Genomic DNA, 26966 nt, shown 5'->3' on the forward strand with positions numbered 1-26966 from the left:
TTATTCTGTTATAATAATAGAAATGATCACTTAAATTTATAAAGATAGCTAGAAGTGTTACAGCACTATGCCCATCTATCTCTTTCTATTTGTATCAAAATAAAAGACGAGGTTATAGTCTACATCTTTTGTCTCTTTCTCTCTACGTGTTTACGACGTCAATTCCCAAGTTAGATTTGCAGTTTATAGTGGCGCTAGTGTCTACGCAAGCTGTCAAAGTTATTATCAAAAATGGTTAGTTTGGTTTTTTATCCACCGGCATTCGTAACATTGTCGTACAAGCAAGTGACAGGTACGGCGTTTCTTCATCTCTTTTTTTGATGACGACAGCTCATCCAATATCCATGTTCAACACACTCATGCGCAAAGGACGTGGATTGTAGACGTGCGAAAATATTGCGAATTTATCGAAACACAAATAACTCAGTTTCCAGGAACTCAGTGTTATCTCAGTGTGCATTAAAAAGAGTGTTTACTTGTTGTTGATGTGCTAAAATACTGGATTGCGGTGCTTGTGCTGTGGATCAGTGAGTCTACTTCAACGCGAAAGGATTTTTTTTGCATTCATTCACCGATTATTATGTTTCTTCGATTACTAAGGTGAGTGGCCTAGATCTACAAGCATTTTTTTTTAATGCATGTAACCTGTAAAAGTAGTTGCCTTGACTTGTTGCTGGCTGTCAAAGATATGGATTCCAATTTTGAATTTTGAAAAACAAAACATGGTGTGCATTAAATAAAAAAGTTATTCTCTAGTACTGCAGGTTACCCATCATCTTTATGTAGCCTAAAATAAAATACATTTGAGCATGGAATTTGTAAAATATTGTTCAGACTCAAAATGCACTGTTAATAATTAACAACAAAATGTCTGTGAGTACTCAGAATGCTGTACCAAATATAAAAACTAACCACATTTTTTTTTATCTATCCATCCAATATAAGCGCATAAAATTATACATGTGACATCTTTTAGAAATAAATACTTTATTGTTCATCATCATCATTAGAGATGAAACGGATAGTTGTTTGGCCGGATACCGGATACCGGATATCCGGCCAGCTGCTAGGCCGGATAGCCGGATATCCGGCGGCCGGATAGTTGGCCCATTGTCTCGTTGCATGTCGTGACGAGTATAGTGCCGCACAGGTGCTTCGAACGCGATCAGTGGGTCTATTAGTAGAATAGACTAGTCACACTTTTGGAAAATCGAATCCGTCCGAATAGAATGTCAGATTTTGCCACTTGTCTAGGGGGCAGATCAATTCAATTTCGGCTGCAATAGTGAGTGTGTGATTGAATAGCGAAAATTTAACTATACTGGTCATCACAAAAATCGGCCCACCTACGTTTTACATTAAAACTCGTTTCTACTGACACAGTCATGGTTCCCCAACAATATTGGTGTTATTTGAAAGCCCAATAAATATCCTTAAAGATAATCACATTTAATTTCTTAATAAACGATTAACATAAACGCGATATACAATAAATGTGACTTGAAAAAAGACCTCACTTTGGGCTCACCTCTGGGATCAATTAGACCCATTTTTATGGTTATAAAACCAAATAATAATCTCACGTGTCCTCTTTAACAGATGGATAGCGATTAATCCCAACTTAACAGTTTTATAGCCATAAAAGTTAGCTCAAGCGTAACTACCTATTTTTTGAAGAAATGACTCTGGATTCTTCTACAGACACATTTTTGGGGTAAAAACCTTTCCTTTAATGAAATGAAGTTTAGAACTAGGCTTTTAAATGGTGCCTATTGGCGGGAAGTGGGGATGCATACGTTTGAAAGTGCTTGTCGCGGGAGGGTCGATCTTTGTGATGACCAGTGTAGTTGCATGATGTCATCAGACCATCAGTGAAAAAAAAATCGCCTATTTTATTTGGCAATATTTCGACATTAAAGGATATTTACTATTTATCTATGTATTCGTCATTAGAGTGAATAGCCCAGAAAAATAAATTAGTTTTGAAAGGCCTTAATATGGCTTTTTTGTAACTTTTTGGACTTTAAATAAAAGCCGTCATTATTGTAAGCCATTTTATTGATATTTACCTCAAAGATTAATGTATTTCATTTTATTAATAGGAAATTGTCGTTTTTTTTTAATATCCGGTATCCGGCCGGATAGTGAGTTACTATCCGGTATCCGGCCGGATAGTAAATTAGGGCCGGATATCCGGCCTACCGGATAGTTGCCGGATATCCGTTTCATCTCTACATCATCATCATTTCAGCCACAAGACGTCCCCACTGCTGAACATAGGCCTCCCCCAAAGATTTATGTAATATTAAATTATCTTTACTTTTACTTACTTACAGTTCCTATTTTAACAATATCAATAAAATAAATGACCTCACATTATTTAATTTCATTCCGTAAAATGGTTTCAGTGTCATCGATACTTTCTCTTGATAAACAAACGCTGATTATGTAACGTGGACAACAATGTTTCGGTTTGGTGTAGGTTATGGTTTACAGTAGCAGATGTAATACAATAAGTGCTCATACTTAGCTAATAAATGTTTTATTGTTATTACATGACTTTGTTCGAATCAGGGCCGGACCAAGATTTTAGGGGGCCCTGAACTAATACTGCTTAGGGCCCACCTAATTACTCAATGGAAAAAAACAAAATGGGACAGTAAAATATTTGACTTGAATAAGCTGGGGGCCCCTTGAATCCATGGGGCTCTGGGCTGAGGCCCAAAAAGCCATAAAATATGGTAAATCCAACCCTGGTTTGAATGATTACTAGCATTGATACTCATGGATGTTTGAAGTGTAGTACATTACTCATACGTCTATTTTATGACCCTTTTATGTCACTTACTGTTAGTTTTGAGCTTGTAAGAAGTACCATAGAGGGAACAATTTATTGTTATTTCTTCGTACTGTACATTGAGAGTCTTTTATTAATAAATCCAATCTATATCAGTTATGCTTTAGTTACATTTTCTGTACTTATTGACCGAGCTGAGAATAAACACTAAACCTATGTGCTGTGTACTATCCTTAAATAAATAAACCTAAATGGATGAACCATGTTATTTCTGGCTCTTGGAACTGAAATGGCGATCGCTTTTTAAAATAGAATAAATTCTGTACTAAAAATATAGACCCTTATTGTACCTTATTGTACCAGTTTTAAGCGTTGATTAATATAGAAACGTCATTTAAACTAGTGTTTTCAAGACCTGTCTAACGTATCAGTAGGTTAGGGCGTAGGGGTAACGATAAGAGAGTTGAAGGAGTTCCTAGTTCGGAGTTTTTACTACAAGTCAATCAACTAACTTTAAATCAATTTATCAATGCCAAAGCAACTAAAGATCTACCACCACTTTTAAGTATACGGTTGATTCAAGAGTTTTTAAAACCAGTGAGGTATTAGAAACATTGTGCCATTTAACATGGTTGCTGTTAATACTCTTATCTAATTTAACTTGCAAAGACAAGTGTATTAAAATTCCTCCGACTTCGGCGGGGTTTGCCCGCAAACAAAATGAAAATACACACATACACACTTTAGATCCATGACACACAGTTGCATGTTTTACATGTTTATCAACAAGTTGACCGGGCATCCCGAGCAGCAAGATCGACAGAGACAGATAGCGTGAGAGCGGGACAACTGTACGTTTGTCAATGAGGATCAGTACTGTTGTAGAAAATTCAATAAAACTAGTATCTACGTTAATCTTTAAGACATAAGAAAGATATATCTTTTTGAATTATCCAAATCGGACCATTACTTACGAAGATATTAAGTAATAAACATAGGCCGTTTTTGCCGCTAAAAGTCAACGTACGCAAGGCCGCGTGACGTCATTATATCCGAATCGAGCGCAGCCGGCGTACTAATGGGATGGAAAATATTTTTTTCCGGCTAAACTATCAGTTTTAGAAAAAAACTTTTAATAACATTTATTCTTCAAAATAAAGTAACCTATCGACCAGTAATTTTTAAAAATAAAAATTGTGAAAAATAAGTATTGCTATGTCCAAAAACCACATTTTCATAGGATTCGATGCAATGCGGAGACGCGGTTGGGGTGAGTGTAACTTAATGATTGTTTGTATTGAACATAATAATACTTAATATGATGCTAATACCCAGTTTCTGGCCTGGGGGGGGGTACACTTTATTTGAATAAATCGCCAAATATACCACCGCGGAGACCCCAATCGCGTCTCTGCGTGCCATTGAATCGTATGAGCGTATGGATTTTTTGCGTTATTTTTCACAATTTCCATTTTTAAAAATTACCTATCGATAGCTTACTTTATTCTGATGAATAAATGTCATTACAAGTTTTTCTCTAAAACTGATAATTTGGCTAGAAAAAAATATTTTCTATCCACGCAGTACGCCGGCAGCGTTCGGATCGGATATAATGACGTCATCGTCCCCGCGCCGGGCGGTCAGTGAACTTTTTTAGTAATTTGGCCATAACTTCGTCAATTTTTGTCGTAGAACAAAAATTTTTGCACTGTGTATTAAGGATTTCTTAGCCCTATACATCTGCATTCACAGCTAAAAATCGAAATGATCCTCATTAGGTGACTCAAGGCCGCCGGGTGCGCACCTATGGTTACAGTTCGCGCCAATTGAAAGTAGCAATTTTGTTGACTAGATTTTGCCCGCGGCTTTGTTTGCGTGAAAATCAGTTTGTAAAATTGTCACGGAAAGGCCGCCTAACTTGTCAGTTATCGTTGTTATTGGGCTAATTAACTCAGTCATTCTGAAACAATTAATACTGTAAAATTTTCTCATAATCCGTTCAGTAGTTTTTGCGTGAAAGAGCTACAAACATTCATCCATCATCTTAAACTGAACACATAATATTAATATCAATAGGATTGTACTTTTCACTTTTTTAGTATCCTTCTTAATATCATTTTATCTTTGCAATCAAAGATAGTTTAATACATTTGATGCATAAATAAATAGCTGTTATGCTAATAAAATGTTATTCGGCTTTATTTGTTACAATTCCTCTGCTTACATTATTCTGCCTACATTATTACAGATTGATATTGTGCTGTGTGCTATCCTTAAATAAATAAAATAATAAAATAAATACAAAAATTGCCATTTCCATTGGCGATTGACTATACATAGTAAGGATGCAACTCCCGCGCAACATTCTGCGATCGCACGCCGCAGATGCGTGATCATTATAAATAGACACAGAATTAGCCATTTTTGACGAGTACAGACGACAGCTTATCAAGTTAAATAATGTACATATTTAGTGCTATTTTTGAACAAAAAAATAATAATATGATAAACCTATATTAATTAAGACCTTATTTCAAGTCAAGTCGTTTTGAAGGTATTAACTATCTCCTGAAAATCTGACTTACCCCCCCTAGGCCAGAAGCTGGATATAACTTGCCCTCCGCGACCGCGACCGAGCCCCCATCTGCTCAAAAGATCTTTTTCCAGATGATAAGGGCCCCCCTTGATCCTTAAGTGCCCAGGGCCCCTAGTAGGTTAAAGACGGCCCTGAGTCTACACCAATTTTAATGGGTGGAAGAACCCTAAAGTCACAGACCGCGGTAAAAATATTGATTTCTATTGTGTCTCGACTATTGTACCAAGTACCAGTGACTTGAAGGGGTAATGGTAGACACCTGTTACCTGACCTACCTACTAAAATACAAAACTCATGGCACGTGGTGACCTCTCTCGTGCCTTCTATGACGTCATAATCACTGAATCGATTAACATCGATTATTAACTAACAGCTTAGGTATCCCTTAGCAAGATTTCCTTTTATTATATTTTATGTTAATTTATACGCAATGACTAAAACAATCGAATGCTTATCGAAAAAGCAATTAAGGGTACTTCCCTACTTAAGCCATGTTTCATTCGACCGCAGATAAGAGAGAATTTGTACGAAAATAAGTCAGTAAAGTAAAAAAAAACATTTATGTACCTATATCCAAAAGCGAGCGGCGCTAATCCTTGGGGCAGGCCTTTATCCAGCAGTGGACGTCTTTCGGCTGAAACGAACGAACGAACGATATCCAAAAGATGTCAAAATGTACAGTAAAATTTTAATCTCTGGCGAATAAATAATGATAAGGAGCAGATACAGTTAAATGCTCCCCATTTTACCTACATCCCCATTCCCCACCCTGGCTAGAAGATTACCTCTTTAATTTACCCGTACCAGAGACAAAATGGAGGATTTAATGACCTACACTTCCCATATGGAATTGACAGGATTATTAACCAGAATCTAAAGGTCCTCAACATCAGATCATTTTTTTCGTGTCCAGTGCAGGACAACCCTCTTTAATTTCCTAAAAGCATAAGGGATGAATTAAGGCCTACTCCCCACGCTGGCCAAACGCAAGACTGGATCAAGTTTTCTGTATTGTGTCTTTTAATGTGTCAATAAACCTATTCTATTCTATTCTAAGTACACGGGACTATTCCCACCTCTCGTTCCCACCGCTGCGACTCCTGTGTAGCCAGGATCTACAGCTTGACCGCCAATAAAAACCCAACCAGGATCAAGTCAACAAAGGAGGATTTGACCTACACCCCACGTTGATCAAATGCACCAAATTCAAGAGGAACCAAGCAAGATATTTCTTAATGAGGATCAGTACTGTTGTAGAAAATTCAATAAAACTAGTATCTACGTTAATCTTTAAGACATAAGAAAGATATATCTTTTTGAATTATCCAAATCGGACCATTACTTACGAAGATATTAAGTAATAAACATAGGCCGTTTTTGCCGCTAAAAGTCAACGTACGCAAGGCCGCGTGACGTCATTATATCCGAATCGAGCGCAGCCGGCGTACTAATGGGATGGAAAATATTTTTTTCCGGCTAAACTATCAGTTTAAGAAAAAAAGTTTTAATAACATTTATTCTTCAAAATAAAGTAACCTATCGACCAGTAATTTTTAAAAATAAAAATTGTGAAAAATAAGTATTGCTATGTCCAAAAACCACATTTTCATAGGATTCGATGCAATGCGGAGACGCGGTTGGGGTGAGTGTAACTTAATGATTGTTTGTATTGAACATAATAATACATAATATGATGCTAATACCCAGTTTCAGGCTTGGGGGGGGGGNAACTATTAAGTGTACATCGAAATGATTTTCATAGCAATGTCTGATTGTTAGAAGTTATACCTTATTGTTAGAAGTAAATAAATTAATACTTATACATTTTTATATTTTACTTGGAAGAAGATATGACTCTAACAACACTTATGTACACTTTATTTGAATAAATCGCGAAATATACCACCGCGGAGACCCCAATCGCGTCTCTGCGTGCCATTGAATCGTATGAGCGTATGGATTTTTTGCGTTATTTTTCACAATTTCCATTTTTAAAAATTACCTATCGATAGCTTACTTTATTCTGATGAATAAATGTCATTACAAGTTTTTCTCTAAAACTGATAATTTGGCTAGAAAAAAATATTTTCTATCCACGCAGTACGCCGGCAGCGTTCGGATCGGATATAATGACGTCATCGTCCCCGCGCCGGGTGGTCAGTGAACTTTTTTAGTAATTTGACCATAACTTCGTCAATTTTTGTCGTAGAACAAAAATTTTTGCACTGTGTATTAAGGATTTCTTAGCCCTATAAATCTGCATTCACAGCTAAAAATCGAAATGATCCTCATTAACACGAAGTTTGCAACTCCACTCGGGCAAGTCCGGGTCGGTGCTTGTAGCCCGTAGAAAGTTGTCTGCGACTAGTGCGCTGCTGCAACTTTCAATGAGTCTTAATATAATCTGTTAAGGCCGTAACACAAACTTTGTTGAAGTAACCTCCGTGGAACGAAACGTTATTTAAAAAATATGTGTAATTTTTTTTCAGTCAATTTTGCGCGGGCAGAATCCCAACTTCCCAACTAATATTATAAATGCGAAAGTAACTCTGTCTGTCTGTCTGAGTCTGTCTGTCTGTCTGTTACGCATTCCCGCTTAAACCTCGCAACCGATTTTGATGAAATTTGGCATAGAGATAGTTTGAGTCCCGGGAAAGAACATAGGATAGTTTTTATCCCGGTTTTTGAAACAGGGACGCGCGCGATAAAGTTTTTCTGTGACAGACAAAATTCCACGCGGGCGAAGCCGCGGGCGGAAAGCTAGTTGGCCATAAACAAAAGAAGTTTTGCAACGGAAGTGGAGAGAATTGATATTAAAAAAAAAATAAAGAAAATCACTGTCTGTCTGACAGATCGATTTTCCCGCGTAAAACTTTTTTGAGCTCCACCCATATTATTTCGTTATTAGTATTTGTAATCGAAGATAGTCGGAATCCAAGCAAAATCCATATCATGTAATATTAAAAACACATTTGCACGAAACCAGTGGCTATCAATATTTAACATTGAAATAACCTTCTTTAAGACGTCTCTTAAGTGGGATATAAATAATACAATGGTTTTGTAATATGTCTGTCTGGTTATACCTGCATCGGCTGCATCTTAATTTTGTATTTTAACATCGATTCGTTAGCGCGTTCACACGGCGACAAAAACTACGAAGAAACAAAACACTTTCCCTTTTTCATTTGAAATAGAGAAAAATACTTTATTTAATTTTGACATGTGAAACACACATTAATAAACAGAAAAAAATGCCAAAAAGGTCATCGCAGTAGCATCTTGACACGTTAGATTGATTGTGACTTTCAGTGTCAAAATTATCATGGAATCATTGAAATAAAAAAATACTATCCTTAGGGAGAAACAGGATAATCTCAAAAGCAGTGTCAATGTAAAATTTCATCTAAATCGGTTCAGTGTTTACTTATAAAACAAACGTTAGTTTCTACTAACTAGCAACTTAGCGCGCGTTCAAATAAAACTATCCAACTTTACCGTTTCAGAATATTTATAAAAAGAGTTTTAGTAACATCAAATCTTAAACCGGCTTTTTCGAAATCCTATTTTGTGAATATAAATATTATTCAAATGAAACTTTAATTACTTGTGATAAGATTCAAACTATCGTGTTACTTAGGGGGCGTCCATTAATTACGTGAGACGTTTAGGGGAGGGAGGGGGTCAAGAAAAACCTCACTAAATCTCACGTAGGGGAGAGGGGGGGGGGGTCTCGATAAATATCACGTAATTTTTTTCAGCTAGAAAAAGGGTCAAATTTCGAGAAAATGTCCTCCCATGCCCGGCAGCCATCAAAATTCGTTCGTCAACTTTAGTTCATAGGTTCAATAGCAATCGAGGTTGGAGCTAAACCGTCTAAACAGTAAAGAAATTAGAAGAAACAGTTTTTTTTATATGAAATCCTAATCGAAGCTAACCCTTACATTAGAAATATGTATTTTTAAAAAATTCACGTGAGATTGTAGGGAGGGGGTCTGGTAAAATCTCACCAAATCTCACNCATTAGAAATATGTATTTTTAAAAAATTCACGTGAGATTGTAGGGAGGGGGTCTGGTAAAATCTCACCAAATCTCACCAAGGGGGGCGGGGGGGTTAAAAATTTGCCAAAATTGTCTCACGTAATTAATGGACGCCCCCTTATCCGACCGAATCCAATTCGGTAATGGGGGGGGGGGGTTTGTTTTTTTACCGCTTTTTATTTTGCAAGTAGCCAGCGCATTGTAACTCAAATCGATGCAGTCTGCATTCACAATAATTATCGAAGATTTCACAAAGACGAACGTTTAAACGCCTTTGCATCCTCACAAAAAAAAAACTGACTTAAATAGTTTTTTTATCATTCAAATTCAGAATTAGCATCTGAACTGTACCTTGTATTTTTAAATTCTTTGTTCGAGTTCGATTCAAAATGGCGGCTGTGACGTCACGCGTATAAATAAGTAATCACGCGAGCGATACAGGAAAACTTCATGCTTTAGTACTACAAAATGTCCTTGAGAGGAGACATAGCGTGTGGGACGCTGGCCCAGTGAGCCGATAAATGAATTACTGTAACAAACATACCACAATCCTCATCAATACAGTACTTTACTAGCTTCAGCACGCGGTTTGGCTTGCCTCGATTCTGCCAGTGATTTTCCCGCGCGCGCGATTTGCAAAAAATACAAAAGTTTTCTTCATATCGGTGTAACTTCAGAATTCTCTCTAGTAAATATCTGGGTTCATGAGATAGCTTGGTGACAGACAGACAGTGGATACAGCAGAATCCTCACCACAATACAGTACTAGCTTCAACTCGCGGTTTGGCCTGCCTCGATTCTGCCATATAGTTTTTATAGTTTTTAGCGCGCGTTTTTCAAAATTAGTTTTCATATTATCACTAACATTAGAACTCCATTAAATCACGGTTCGATAGCATGGTGACAGACAGACAGTGAATGTCTTAGGTAATTTAATAGGGTCCCATTTTTGTCCTTGAGTATGGAAAATGACGTTGGTATTTAAATACCAAGAAGTTTTCAGAACTAAGTCAATGTGTCTTTTCCTATTTTCTGTATTTTTCCTGTATTTCTTGGCACAAATATAAAACTCAATGATTGTTCACTTAAGTAAGTTGTCATATTATCACTAACATTAGAACTCCATTAAATCACGGTTCGATAGCATCAAATAGCATGGTGACAGACAGACAGTGAAGTCTTAGGTAATGTAATAGGGTCCCATTTTTGTCCTTGAGTATGGAAATGACGTTGGTATTTAAATACCAAGAAGTTTTCAGAACTAAGTCAATGTGTCTTTTCCTATTTTCTGTATTTTTCCTGTATTTCTTGGCACAAATATAAAACTCAATGATTGTTCACTATCTCGAAACCTATTAATTGACCTTAAGTAGGTTAGTATGTGCATTATCTCTGTTTCTCCTTAATAGAGGAAAAAAGACAGCAGATATAAATAAAATTCAAGAAAGCATTTTAATCTATCACAATTAAAATTTGGCGACGACAAAAAGCCATTTACTCGTATTTTATAAATCAGTTGTCTCTTTTTATTTGCTGAAGAAAGACAGAGATAGATCGCACTGACACTGAAAATCTCGGAAACGGGTCAGAGAAAATCTTGGAATTCTGGATCATTGGTAAACATGCGTGCGCGTGCGCACATTAAGCAAATAACGACCGAATGCCACGTTATTATGGTGCATATTTCACTGACTCAAATCGATAAACTACGCAGAAAAATATCACAACATCTGAGACTGACGTTGAAGGAATATTTTTTTCAACCTTTTAAAGTTTTTTTTTTACAAATTAAGGCCGAGTTGCACCACCCTACTTTAATCTTAACTATAACCATAAAAGTGCTTTTGTATGAAGTTTGACAGACTTTTGACGTTTGATAAAAAGTACATAAAGCTACTAAAGTTTGTCAAACACTGAAGATCGAACCGTCCCAGCTATAGACCCAATATACCTACTGAACTGTCCTACCCGTGACATTGACAGCGGGGCGCCACCGTCAATACCGGATCGCTGGTTCCGATTTTTGTTATGTTGGAAACTATTGATATTAAACGATGCTGGCGCCTGTCAATGAATTTGGTGGGAGAGTTCAGTTAAGGTCATCTATATGACTTTAATAGGAGGGCGCTACTATCAATACCTGGGATTAGTTTTGTCGATTTTTGCCAATGAGGGTTTTCGCAAATGAAAAATCCGCCAGATGGCAATACGTAGACGCGAGGTCCAAATTCTGCATGATTGGTTTTTTTTGACATGACAGACAGTATTTGACAGATATGTCAAAATCCACCAATCACGCAGCAGTCAGACCCCACATCCACGTCCCGCCATCTAGCGGATCTTTCATTCGCGAAAACCCTCATTGACCTTTCTGGTCTGACTATACGGTCATGCAGTGTGGTAAACAAAACTAATTGGGTCTTCAGTCCCAAAAACCCAAAATTGTCTTTAAAATCGAAAAACCATACTGCACCTAATTTAAAAACATTGTGGAAAATTCTACATGAATTGTCCTGATAGTGACCTTTCTTCAAAAATTTAGTACGCTAACTCAATAAGTACAAAAATAATGTCTTATCATTGATCAATATTAATTTATTTTGTGGATTGGAAAAACATTGCAAACGTTTTCCTTATGCACATTATTCAAGATTTAAATAAATACATACGAGAGCCCCAAAATAACAAAATAAATGTGTGGGTGCTAAGGAAAAACGCTGTATTTTGCGAGGTATAACGCTATAAAGGGTCGATTTAGGAAATTGCAATACAATAGGAAATTCTAATTTTATTACCGAATCATAAAAAGTGCATAAACAAAAAGAATCGACTCTGCACAGATACAAAATCATTTCCTATGCAATAAATGTTGCCATCACAAAAATAATCTCTTTTTTTAACTAACAACAGAGCTTTTTGGCGAGAAAGGGAAGCGTCGTGTTTAGCAGTTTTGTTTTATTTTCTAAAAATGTTTAGCCGACTATTAATGTGTAATAATGGTGGATTATTAACCATTAACTGTTCCTACGTGCACGAGTGTAGGCAAATGAAATAAAACAGTGCAACATTTACTGGTTCTCGCAAGAAGTCCGCGTCAAGGTTCAAGTAAATAAAAAATATAGATATACTCTGATTTACCTACATTGAGCATTAATAATAATTTAAAAACAACATTTATAACCGACTTAACCTAATTAACCCTGGCCGTGGAAGCACAGATAAACGAATGACGTCATTTTACAACACATACAACTCATCCAGACAGAAACGACGTCATCGCACACACACCCGAACGTATAGTCTATGGTACAGTCCCCGAAGCAACTGAAGATAAGTTATCTGTGGTACAGGGATACAAACACGAAGTTCCCGAAGCATAATCTGTGGCGCAGCGAGCAATGACGTCATAGGCGTTAACAGGAATCATCCCATAGGATGCGTATGAGTCATATAATAGCAAGTCAATGCACTGACAGTCAGACTTGCAAACCAAATAATGATGGCTAAGCCTTGGCGCAGACAACCGATTTTTAGTCGGCCGATAGTTGGACCCGATTCTAATTTGTATGAAGAATCAATAGGTGTAATGTGCGCACTTTCATACATTTCCATACTGATTAAATGCCCGACTAAACTATCGGCCGACAAAAAATCGATGGTCTGTGACTAGGCTTTGTCTTCCAGTCTATGGATGTCACTATTTTGAACCGACTTAAAAAAAGGAGGAGATCCCCTATTGAGAACGAGTTTTTTTGTATACTAGCTTTACGCCCGCGGCTTCGCCCCGCGTGGAATTTTGTCTGTCACAGAAAAACCGGAATAAACACTATCCTATGTTCTTTCCTGGAACTCAAACAATCTCTATGCCAAATTTCATCAAAATCGGTTCAGTGGTTTAGGCGTGAAAGCAAAACAGATAGAGTTACTTTCGCATTTATAATATTAGTTTCTATAGATTTGTATGATATTCATGGGCTAATAAAGATACAGGTCTATTTTTAGAAACAAAGAGACTAGATTTTTAACTGAAAAGCGTTTTTGTGTTCAATGTCAAAACAAATCGCATATTTCTCTCTCACACAAAGGATGATGGGCATATTGGGCGTTAAACCAACAGAAACAAAAAGTATACTAAATTAAAGCTTAATACTAGGACTTCATTNTACCCAACTTCTGGCCGAGGGGGAAGTCATGCCCAGCTTATGACCTGGGGAGAGGAGAGGGGCGGGGTAGTCATACCCAGCTTCTAGGTGCGTAGGTTTAACTCAGAAAAACTAAATAACAGGTAGGTATTAACTATTAAGTGTACATCGAAATGATTTTCATAGCAATGTCTGATTGTTAGAAGTTATACCTTATTGTTAGAAGTAAATAAATTAATACTTATACATTTTTATATTTTACTTGGAAGAAGATATGACTCTAACAACACTTATGTACACTTTATTTGAATAAATCGCGAAATATACCACCGCGGAGACCCCAATCGCGTCTCTGCGTGCCATTGAATCGTATGAGCGTATGGATTTTTTGCGTTATTTTTCACAATTTCCATTTTTAAAAATTACCTATCGATAGCTTACTTTATTCTGATGAATAAATGTCATTACAAGTTTTTCTCTAAAACTGATAATTTGGCTAGAAAAAAATATTTTCTATCCACGCAGTTTAGGATTAGAAATAGACTCACACCTAAATTGGAAAAATCACATTAAAAAAATCAAATCAAAATTATCGCGATTCACATATGCCCTCTTTGAGTTAAAATTAAGTACGGATCAAAAAACAGCAACTGCAGCTTACTACGCTTATGCACACTCGTGGTTAAAATATGGAATCATCCTTTGGGGCAACAGTACGGATGCACCCGACCTCTTTATATTGCAGAAGAAATGCATTAGGATCCTCGCAAATATTGGTGGAATGGACTCATGTAAGCCGCACTTCATAAAGCTACGTATATTAAGCCTTCCATCGATGTATATACTGGAACTTTGTAAATTTATTAAAGATAATTGGATTATTTTTGAAAATTCGAATCCTATCTTGCGTCCCCCTAGAACTATCAATAAATACAAAATTAAAATACCTCAATGTCGCACAACAATGTATAGAGATAGCCCATATTGCACTGCAATAAGAATATTCAATAAACTACCAATAGTATTAAGAAAAGAAACAAATAAAAAAATATTCCTCAGAGACCTAAAGAACCTACTAATAAAAAAATGCTACTACAGCCTAAAAGAGTACTTCAGTGACTTAAACTTAAATTAAAAATATTTTTGTATCCGTCACACGTTGATTACTAAATCAATCATTTAATTGCTAAGCCTAAATGGGTAACATGATGTACTGGATAATATGATAACCACATCTTGTAAACATTCATGAAATGCAATAAATACATTTTGACTTTGACTTTGACTTTGAATCACAGCTTGACCTTACGTTTTGACAGCTCTAAAAAGTATCTCAATTGACTAGTGTATTTACATTTGCGGTGCAATTTTGAACCAATTTTGAATTTGGACAAAAAATAAAAATATCTGGGTTGTCATGTGTGCAAGGTACTTAAATTGTATTTCAGTATTTTACGATGTGACAAGCAAATAACAAAATAAATATCTCAAGTTATTCTAAATAATTAATCTCATTAAAAAAATTTGAATTTAAATCCTCCTGTAGCCGGGATCTACAGCTTGACCGCTAAAACTTAAAAAAAAATCCTTGGATCTATCTGTAAGCTCACTTGCATTTTAAATTAAATAGGGTAAACCGTATAGCTATTGCCCACTTAAAGATTTCAAACACATTGAGATGAAAAATTAAAGAAAGTATTTCAATTATCGACCATTTATGACTTTTTTCTTATAACTCAATAAACTGTTAAACAGAATATTAACAGTTTTTAGTTAAAACTTACGTAACTTAGAAAATATTGAAATAAATTTAAAATCCTCCAAAAAGTACAGTCATTGCCCATTACTTACACTAATTGCCCACATCAAAGCACAGTAATTGCCCAGTATCTTAAAACGAAATAATTAATTTTAAAATGACAAAATAGGCTTTAAATAAACAAAACAAAACATTAAACTTAAATTGTAGTAGTACAGTCTTCAAAATTTCAAAATAAATTGCGTTTGGCCTTATTAACATAAATATTATCAAATATTTCTTGAGCTGATGTTGATGAGTCAGAATCGGTAGAGACAGAATCATCTACTTCAAAACATAGAAGACGCAAAAATTTGAATTTTATATTAAAATTTTATATTTCATGTATTTATTTTTTTATCTTCTTTGATATCAGTTCAAGTGGTTGCTCAGAATGTTCAATTAGCTGTTGGTTATACTTCCCTAAAGTTGTATCTATTTCCTTACAATTAACATTTTCACTAGTAGATTTAACGTAGGTTTTTCATTTTTTGTATTTGCGTTTGAATTTTTATCAATTTTTTCAAGCCAAACCATATTTTCAGCAATTTATCTTGTAGATAAATTGTTGGATACATCTTGTACAGCTTCGATCGCTTTTTGCAAATTTTCTATGCTATATTGAACTTTTGGAGTCTTTGGCATACTGAAAATGAAACATTAAAAGCCATTTCAATATTTATGCCTGTAAATTGCAAAACAAGTCTAGCAATGAGCAACTTAAACACTGCTACTGCATGGTGGCAACACTCTAATAATAATTGCCCTGGGCAATAACTATACATTAACATATGGCAATAACTGAAATGATGGTGGGCAATAACTAAAAATATACAGATTTACGTGCAGTGATTACCCACCGTTAAAATGACCGTTAGAAATCAAATTTTATCAGTTATTTTCATTGATAATGGAGAAAACACTTATAATTTCATCATGACTATACACCATTAGTTGAATATTAAATAACTTGCAAAAAAAATTTAACCTCTAAGCAAGTAATTCCTTAGTAAAATTGTTAAAGTCTTTACCTGTTTGAGTAACATTTTCACCCGTCTTGACAAAATCCGCCATAACTGTTTTTTTTTAGTGTTTCCTATTGTAAATTTTAAATCTACTGTACATTGATCACGGAGCCATCTACTTAGTAAATTCAAATCTAACTAGAGTGATTCAAAGTCAGCACCTGACAATATTATTCTTAAAGCGGGCAATCACTACCAGTGGGCAATCACTCTCTGGTTTACCCTATTTGTTTAATTGTTAATTTTTAAAGTACTTCTATTGACTACTTAGTGTTGTTATCTACCCTATTTTATTTCAAATTCAAATTAGTTCAAATTCAAACGGTTCTATAGTAAAATACAAGACCGGACGTTGAAGTGGGACCGGACGGTTTGATACATTATGTAACCATTACCAGATCGGACACGGTGAATTAAATGTGAGTCAATCCACCAAATTATTGTTCCGTACCTACTTGCATTGCATGTACACGATTAAGTAATAAACAGAATTGGGCTTTAAACGGGCGTTGAACACTTTATTAATTTGACATTTAGTTTGCAAATGTCATTTTAAACAGGACTATTCCCACTTTTCGTTCCCACCGCTGCAACTCCTGTGTAGCCAGGATCTACAGCTTGACCGCCAATAACCCAACCAGTGAAGGTCAAGTTTGTCCCGGGGGAATGTTAAACTGTCATTGGACCCGCAACGAAATTAATCAGAAGATCATAGGAGCAGTTCGAAGTTAAGGTTCGACTTCCCTCCAGTGCAACACAATAAAACACGTGTTTAACGTCTATTTAAGTTTTTTGTAATAAATCATCATCATCATCATTTCAGCCATAGGACGTCCACTGCTGAACATAGGCCTCCTCCAATGCTTTCCATGTTGATCGGTTGGTAGCGGCCTGCGTCCAGCGCTTCCCTGCTACCTTTGTGGTGTCGTCGGTCCTCCATGTGGATGGACGTCTCACGGTGCGTTTTCCGGTACGCGGCCTCCATTCCAGATAAATAACACCAAATTATTTGAAATTATGTGAGTCTACTATGTATATCGAACATTAATGTAAATATGGTAAAGCCATATGCCATGTTTAAAAAACTGGATTAATGCTCTCGTTGGCCAAAGCATCAAAACACGATTGTTGAACGTGTTATCTCAGACCTTAATGGCGTGGTTTTTTCACCTGCACTTTTTATACGGATTGTTCTGACAAAAAACCCTGCTTAAAATCTTTTTATGGTATTTTGAATTGCCAAAAAAACGCTAGCAACGTGTGCCTTTGCCTTATGGCGCGTGTACACTATGCGGTAAATTGATCGAACAGAAATGTGAACACGCACAACGAAGTATGGGCGACGCGCGGCGATTAATACTGAAGTGAGTGTTCACACTATATCTCGATCAATGTCCCGCATATTGTAACTGCGCCATTAAACAGATCCATAAGTGACATTTCAAAGTACGTTATAGTTGACCCACGCTGAACTGTCCCACCAAACTCAATGACAGGGGGGCGCTACTATCGTTCAACTATATGGTTTGCAATATGGCAAAAATCTGAACCAGCGATTCGGTATTGACGGTGGCGCCCTACTGTCAATGTCATCGACAGGACAGTCCAGTATTTTGGAACTATAACCTGAGTTCAGTATTCTAACTCCATGATTCAAGCCTACCTCAAGGGCGAATTATTGAGCTTGAGCCATGCAGAGCTGCTAGGAAAATCTTTTTTTTCTCTCTTTATTTGGGACAACAAACATTTACATTGAGGGCAATGCAACCAGCACCATTGTCCACAGATAGGATCTAATGTAGTAAAATGCAGCGCTTCAACAAAATTAAACAATTACTTAAAGTGTAAATGATGTTAGGGCTGCGGCAAAGTTTTACAGTACAGTAAAATTCGGCAAGCTACAAAATGCAAAAGAAAAACGATTATTGCAACCAATGAAAAACTAAGTAGCTTATTAATATGTAGGTATTATAGTTAGGCAATGACAATGACAAGAAGTCACACTATTAATAAAAAGGCGAAAGTATGCGAGTATGTAAGTGTGCATCTTATCGATGTTTTTAGACGACAAATGTATGGGCTTATCGTATAAAATCGACAAAGTTTATCGTGGGGCGTATCTTCGGCTTAGGGCTATAGAAATTAGTAGGCGATTTTCAAGATGTTTTACATAATATCAATTCAAGCCTTGGTCTAAATATTGAAATTCAGACATCACAGACTTTGTATTTGTTCTGCATCCCAAGTCAAATGGGTCAGCTACCATTTATCCTGTTTTCCTCTGGGTCTCAAATTTTCTCTAAACAACTCATTCTAAATCGGTATTTGTTTAGGCGTGAAAGGTTAAAAACATTGTAAATAAAGTAACATTTTGTAATATGGCTTGAATCTATATCACAGGTAAGAGTCAAGAAATATTGTAAGTAGGTACAACCAACGGCCTAAAGTAAAAAAAAAATTCTTCAGACTTGGAAAGATCAATATCAGGAAGTTCTAGTACCTATTTACGTACATAAAATGCCGGAGCGAAGCCGTCGTACATTTATCAACCCGGAAAGGGATCGTAACCGTATCAACTCGAGGCGGTCAGTATTCTTTGTATGAAACTCCATACTGCAACCACCCGCACCGTAACGTAAACGCCACGCCTCGCGCGAATGGCGATGACAGCTCGCGAAAGGCGATACGGTGTTGATCCCTTTCCGAGTTGATAAGTCTCTGCTATAGACCCAAATTCAATATACTGATCAGTCCTATCCGTGACATTGACAGGGGGCGCCACCTTCAATACCGGATCGCTGGTTCTGGTTTTTGCCATGTTGGAAACTATACAGGGTGGAATTTTGTAATGTCACCTGCAGGGAAAGTACTCTTAGGGCTATATTTCACCGGGACACCATGGGCGGCGCAACCAGTCGCCGGCTACCAACAAAATGTATACAGCTCTATAGAGAGTTACTCACCTGGTGTGTCCGTTTGGTTGCGCAAAGCTGCATACATTTTGTTGGTAGCGGCGACTGGTTGCGCCGCCATGGTGTCCCGGTGAAATATATTATAGCCCTTAATAGTATAGATAGAAACCCTGAATAGTTGAACGATGGTGGCGTCCCCTTGTCAATTAGTTTGGTGGGACAGTTCAGTTTAGGTCACCTATAATTATGAGCTTTACATATGTCACGTTTGTACCTTTGTTTATGATGGCTGGTGAGCTTATTTCTCTTTCTTCTGCTGGTGGTAACGCTATGCTACATTTTGAAGCTTGGTTAACTACGAGAGGTAAATTTACATTATATCCAAATAAAATACACTTGTTTTTGTAAATGATTTAAATTAACCAATTTATCCTCCTCGTTAACCTTATCATTATTGTTTTCCTGTAACGTACCTACTATTTCAAATGTTTTATGTCTGTAGTCGACTAGGCTTCTAGATAATAAACCATAGGTTCCCAAACCTTATGCTTTACGGGACTATTCCCACCTCGTTCCCACCGCTGCAACGCCTGTGTAGCCAGGATCTACAGCTTGACCGCCAATAACCCAACCAGTGTTGTCAAGTTTGTCCCGGGGGAAGTTAAACTATCATTGGACCCGCAACGAAATTAATTTCTGATTAATTAATGCGGGTCCAATGACAGTTAATCCTGGCTACACAGGAGTTGCAGCGGTGGGAACGAGAGGTGGGAATAGTCCCGTAAAAAAATGGGAAGTGTTCGTGAACCAATAGCCATGCTGTTGTGGTATTAATTTACCGTGAATCAATAATGATACAGAATGTTGTGGTATTTGGGTATACCTCAAGGACCTCAAATACACCCACGGGCCACGTGTGAAGTGGCATCGAAATTCGAAATCTAACCCGGCAGTTTGGAGAAAAATACTTTAAGGCTTAGTTTCACCAACTTACTTAGTTTGGCCGTAACTAACAATAACCGGTGCTTTTTGAATGGAGTTTGACAGATTTTTGACGTTTGTCAAAGTAAGATGATGCAACTCAGCCTTAGAAACAGGTCTCTTTTTTCAACTACGATGAGAATTATAATTTATAAATAATGTATTTATCATACTATTAATATAGCCATGTCCACTAAATTCAAGTTTTCCTCGTGCAAATCTGCCGTATGGTATTTTTAACTTCTTGTATTAGATTTCCTGTTCGTTTGTACATAACGTATACGTCAAACAAGAGTAATAATTAATTTATCAAGACTGATTGTGGCTGGCAAAAGTATGACGGGAAGTCATAAGACGTAAAGAACTAGAGTACCTATCTCTGTGAAGTGCATTTGCCAATATGGTATAACGTCAGCTTCAAATACACTCAATCAACATCAAATAAATCGCACCTTCCGCGACGCGAACCTTAAAGATTTTCTTCTGACACAATCATTGTGCCCCAACAATATTGGTGTTATTTGAAAGCTCAATAAATATCCTTAAAGAAAAACACATTAAATTTCTTAATGACTTCAAAAAAGACCTCACTTGGGGCTCACCTCTGGGTTCAATTAGACCAATTTTTATGGTTATAAAACCAAATAATGATCTCACGTGTCCTCTTTAACAGATGGATAGCGATTAATCCCAAGCCCAACTTACCAGTTTTATAGCCATAAAAGTTGGCTCAAGCGTAACTACCTATTTTTTGACGAAGTGACTCTGGATCCTTCTAAAGACACATTTTAAGGTAAACCTTTCCTTTAATGAAATGAAGTGTAGAACTAGGCTTTTAAATGATGCCAATATGGGTGGGAAGGTGGGGATGCATACGTTTGAAAGTTCTTGTCGCGGGAGGTGCGATTTATTTGATGTCGAGTGTATTTCGTGACACCCGAAGCAGTGGCCAAAAAGTTGATTGACACAACCTTATTAAGACGTGTTGCGAACTTTTTGGCTACTTTGGGTGTCACGAACTATTTGACGCTGACTGTACAGATGACAGCCCATCAGAGAAACTACATTTTTGCTGCTAAGTCGCTCGCACTACAACTACCTACATAAATTATGCCTGATCTACATAAGATGACGTTTTATTGTACACTAGCTGACCCGGCGAACTTCGTACCGCCTTAGCGTAGAGACTTTCTTTATATTTTTTTCCGTAAAAACCTTGTACAGAGTATTAGAAAACTACAAAAAAAAATCAGCCAAATGGGTCAAGCCGTTTTCATGTTATGTCGTGACAACGGAAAACGGGTTTCATTTTTATATATATAATATAAGATATTCCACAATTTCACGATGTTGTCGCCTGTACTATTTTCTGCCCACGGCTTCACCTGAAGAAATTTTGATTTTAACCATTCTTGTGGCCGAGTTTAGGGCCGACGCGACCCTGTGTAGGTTTGTTGTCGACACGAAAAGAAGAAGACCATAATATTGATGAATCTTGTAATTAAAATTTTTGACAAAGATAATACACATTTTGGATTTTTTACATTAATTACTTGAGAAATCCTCTATTTGCCTATTAGGCCAATTCTTTATAGGTATTAGATGAATCTTAGATGATAACCCCCCACTTCCCTTGAGTTTCAGTAAAGTAGCACTTTAACTTTACTGAGACAACACACGGACTACTTGATAGTTGAGAGAATTTGAAGTGATGTTGCCCCGTTTTGTATTTGCCAACACTCACGCACTTCACGAATACCTAATGGTAAATAATCACCCGTTATTTCGCATTCATATTCGCAAACACAAAAGAAAATTAAACAAAATTGCCATAACATGACACTTCACTTTCCCGCCAAATTGTTGAAGAATAGATTATATCAAAAAAGCGTTGAAAATAGATTATGCAAAATTATTATGCCTGGCGACCAGACGCACGGTCGTTTTATTAACATAGCGGGAAAGCAAAGGCGTCGCATTATACAGCTTATGACGTCATTCGATCGTAGATGGCATCCAGTGTTTTTTGCCACGCGCTGGCTGGTTATAAATTATGTTTTTTAAAAGGCATAGCTACGTGCAGCAAGTTAAAAAAGAAAAAATATTTGACATTAGATATTGGGCGGGAAATCCGGCATATAATGGTGATGTTCCGTGCGGAACTAAAATCCGGTCAAGTGTGATGACTCGCTCGCTAAGGGTTCCGTACTTACTAGAATATTGGGTCCAAAATTCTTCGAGTACGCAACCCAAAAGAGTCAAAACCCATAATTTAAATTTTTAAGCAATTAATTAATAAAACTTAGGTAGTCAGACTGCTGCAGATTCTAGATTCGATATATTCGAAATATATCTTCGAACAGGGATATATAAATATAATAACATTTGAAAATACATAATATAGCATAAATTCATTCTCAAAAGGTCTACTGAGCGTTTTCACAAGTAAAGAAGGTTAAAACAAAATAAGTAACACTATTGTATACCTATTTAATCTAAGATGGCGCACAAAAAAGAGGAAATATTGTCTGAAAATTAAACGATTTGATTGATTAGATATTCCCAGGACCAAAGATCAGCAGATGATTGCAAGATAGTACTAATATATCAGTCTTGACAAGTAGATAAAAATTTAATGTAAATTTCCTCATACAAAAATAGCTGTGCCCGCGACTTCGTACCTACGCTAACAAAAAATTTTGACGTCCGTAAATATTCATGCGGGGGAAGCCGTTAAACGCCAATATCAACATCATTAGTAATTAAACGAGGTCCACGCGTACGAAGTCGCGGGCGGCCGCTAGTTAATCATATACCAAGACCTTGACACGCGCTTGGGAGTTGAGATTGCTCTTGAGACAACGTTTCAACGACTTGAGCTTGTAAGTTAGTTAAGTATAGACCAGCTATTCGTTCTCAAGTTTTGATACGCGATTCTTGAGATCTCTCTCAATTAACACTTATTCAACAACTTAACTTCTTACAAAAGTTTAAATTAATGTTCAGAGGGCCTGGGTTTACATCAAACGCGCTCACATGACATTAAATGTATGACGGATTGTACAGCGCCCCTAGCGGAAACGTTCAAGAACTAAAATTTTCATACTTTTTTTAACGCGCTCTCTAGTGATTTAAACTCACACTTAGCCCTCAGTGTTGTTCCATCGCACGTGAATTCGGTTTATCACACTATATCGTGTGTTCCCGTTTCAGAACCGGGATGAAAACTCCAGTTTTTCCCGGTCTCTCAAACTGTCTTTATATTGAGTTTTTTTTTTATACACAACGAGGAAGCTCTTGGCCTGTATCTCACCTGATGGTAAGTGACGATCAGGCCGAAGGTGGAAGCGAGCTTCACCCGGAATCCTCAACCACGGAGGAACTGGCTATCTTACCTGTAACTGCGGAACACAACAATGCTGTTAACACTGTTGTTATTATAATTTACTTAAATCGGTTCAGTGTTGCGCTGGCAAAACTAGCAAAGCTTGGTATGGGTTTTTTTTATTCAGGTACGTAAGTACCTGATCCTTTTATGGTACATAGCATCCTTTGGTACTTGCGACCTTTTTATGAACACAACCATAGAATTGAAAATAATAGACAAACCCAAAATGCAATATTCAACAAAGCCTCTTATTTCAATAGAACAATACAATACAACATTTTTCTGCCTCGCTCCTTTTGTGAAAGAAAGAGACAAAAACTCATCCCTTTCTTTTGTACATTTTACCTAGCTCGTCCAGTCTACCATGGTTTGTCCAATCCTTCATCCCTTACAAGATTCCGTTCTTCTAAGTCTAAGGGATCAAAAGCAGAAGATCTCCTTTTTTCCCAACGAAATAACCACGTTTTGAGCACAACTGTCTAATTTAACTGAGAAGGAAATACGCATTTATGGTCTTTTTCAAATAATTTACTATCGGGATTATTCCACCTCTCGACCCCACCGCTGCAGCTACTGTGTAGCCAGGATCTACAGCTTGACCGCCGATAACCCAACCAGTGAAGGTCAAGTTTGTCCCAGGGGAAAGTTAAACTGAAAGGACCCGCAACGAAATTAATCATAAGGGCCGAAACTACGTTAAGTGGACGCCCGCGCGGTTTCATACGAAAGTCCCCCGCGGGCACCCGCGACGAAGCACTTTGTATGAAACCGCGCGGGTGCCCGCTTAACGCAGTTTCTGCCCTAAGAACATAGGAGTTCGAAGAGGCGTGACTTTAACTGCGTCAAATAATTAACTGTTATTAATATGTCGTTTTTTTTTGTTTCAGAATGCCAAGAGCTAAATCCTAACGAACGACCACTAATATGGGTAGTGCAAAGGTATCCAACGCGCAACCACAAATATCAATGGCTGAGAACGACAAGAAAACCCTAAAAAAACTGCTCAAAGTCTTCTTCAAAAAGGACAAGAAAAAAGACAAACCCAGCGAAGATGCAGTCAAAACAGAGAAACAAAGAGACGGGAATGTTAATTCTATCCCTGTCAACACAGTCGCGAACATTCTAGACAAAATACAGTACAAACTAGAAGTCAAAAACGAAAATGAGGATGAGGATGATGAATTAAACAATTTTTCGTTCAAAACAGTTCAAGAGGAAGCCAGGAATGACAGAATTGACTCACAATCGTCAGAAGACAGTGGCTTTGCTGAGAAATACGTAGAAGAAGTGCCATCAGATGATGATTGTAAAGAAAAAGACGATGACGTCATCCTATCGCTGAAAAAACTTAACTTGGACGACAAAAATACAGACAAAGACGATGGAATCGTCGACGCGTTCAACAATTTGGATATCAACAACGAAAAATGTCCTTTATCGGTTAAAAACGACGGTGATGACGAAACTGTTGACAAATCTGAAGCTTCCAATAAAAATGAGGATGTTGAAAACCAGAAATGTACTAAAGAGAAGCGGAAACATAAAGTACTGTTGTGCAGAAAACCTATAAAGACTAAAGTTGGGGAGCCTAGGAATGCGTGTCCATATTATGTACAGCAGTCAGATCCTTGTAGACAGGTAAGAAGTTATTTACTTATCTACTGACTTACACTCGTATTCACAAACATAACTATGAGGTCTCATAGTGCGCGTGCTCACGGTCCCAAAAACCTATTCATTCAGGTGGAATGTTACACTAGCCCAGTGTTTTTCAACCTTTTCCATGACACGACCCCCCTAGTATGAAAAAAATTGAATAGACCTCTGTGATTGGTTCGTGTCTCACCCTCACACTGTGAGACTTCATAGTAATGTTTGTTAATACGGGCCTAATAATAGCAAGTCCTTGAACGTTGTCTATATGTCGTTGCCCGAGCGCAATTTGAAAATGAAAATGATATTTATTTAGTCCAAAAATATTACAGTACATGATCTAGTTACTGTTACATTCTGAATAGAAACGGATTACAATTTATACAGTAAGTATGTACTAACAGCATTTGTATGTAGATTATCTTCTGCCCCTATCTATTTTGTGCTTAGAGCCACAGCGCACATGGTACTTTTAGCATCGGCGATTTAGCCGCTTTTGAGAAGCTAAATGCAGCGACCACACATTCCGAATCGCAAACGCGGCGATTGAGTCGCTTTTCTTAAGCTCGACGTAGCGGCAGCAGTCGCTAAAACGTTTCCGATACCGCATCCGAACGCATGAAGTCGCAAAATCGTGATGCCATATCGATAAAGTTGCTAAAACGCGCGATTTTTATGTCGTGTCCCACCTCTCGTTCCCACCGCTGCAACTCCTGTGTAGCCGGGATCTACAGCTTGACCGCCAATAAAAATCCGACCAAAAAGGTCAAGTTTGTCCCGCAATGTTGCATCGATAGTGATACAGTCGCAAAATCGCCGATCGCCGTTGCTAAAAGTAGAATTTCTGCTGTGGTTATTTTCACAAATCACAACTAATATTATAAATGCGAAAGTAACTCTGTCTGTCTGTCTGTCTGTCTGTCTGTCTGTCTGTCTGTCTGTCTGTCTGTCTGTNATTACCTGCGAAGCTTAAGAAGATACAATGTGCAATCATGAATTTGGATAGTAACCATTAGAATTATGCCTGTTTTCACCATCAATCCCTAATTTTTAAGTGATCCCTATGGTAACAAATAACAGGTATTTTGTTATCATAGGGGCTACCTAAAAATTAGGGATTGATAGTGAAAACGGACATTAGTCAAATATTTTCGTAACTTACCTATCCCAACTATCCCAACTAATATTATAAATGCGAAAGTAACTCTGTCTGTCTGTCTGTCTGTCTGTCTGTCTGTCTGTCTGTCTGTCTGTCTGTCTGTCTGTCTGTCTGTCTGTTACGCTTTCCCGATTAAACCTCGCAACCGATTTTGATGAAATTTGGCATAGAGATAGTTTGAGTCCCGGAAAAGAACATAGGATAGTTTTTATCCCGGTTTTTGAAACAGGGACGCGCGCGATAAAGTTTTTCTGTGACAGACAAAATTCCACGCGGGCGAAGCCGAAGGCGGAAAGCTAGTAAAATATAATTTTGTACGACATCAGGCCTTTGGAACGATGAACTGTGGTCATTTGTGTTTGAAATTTTTAAGGAATTATTGGAACAAACATCCCAACTATCCCAACTAGTCCCAACTAATATTATAAATGCGAAAGTAACTCTGTCTGTCTGTCTCTCTGTCTGTCTGTCTG

At 37.2% G+C, this 26966-nt stretch overlaps 1 protein-coding gene across 1 annotated transcript in view; it reads left to right on the forward strand.

Moving 5' to 3' along the window:
• Positions 1-322: 322 nt before the first annotated feature.
• The window catches only part of LOC114350187 (uncharacterized), a 51790-nt gene continuing 25146 nt past the window's right edge, over positions 323-26966 (forward strand). Inside the window, exons 1-2 of the mRNA XM_028300891.1 lie at positions 323-600; positions 24569-25319. Of these exons, the coding sequence (XP_028156692.1) occupies positions 24606-25319 (714 nt within the window). The 5' untranslated portion in view covers positions 323-600; positions 24569-24605. The remainder of the gene's footprint in view (positions 601-24568; positions 25320-26966) is intronic.

The sequence above is a fragment of the Ostrinia furnacalis genome, unplaced genomic scaffold (assembly GCF_004193835.3).
Source record: "Ostrinia furnacalis isolate ACB-3 unplaced genomic scaffold, ASM419383v2 OfSCF0074, whole genome shotgun sequence".
Classification (NCBI taxonomy): Eukaryota; Metazoa; Arthropoda; class Insecta; order Lepidoptera; family Crambidae; genus Ostrinia; species Ostrinia furnacalis.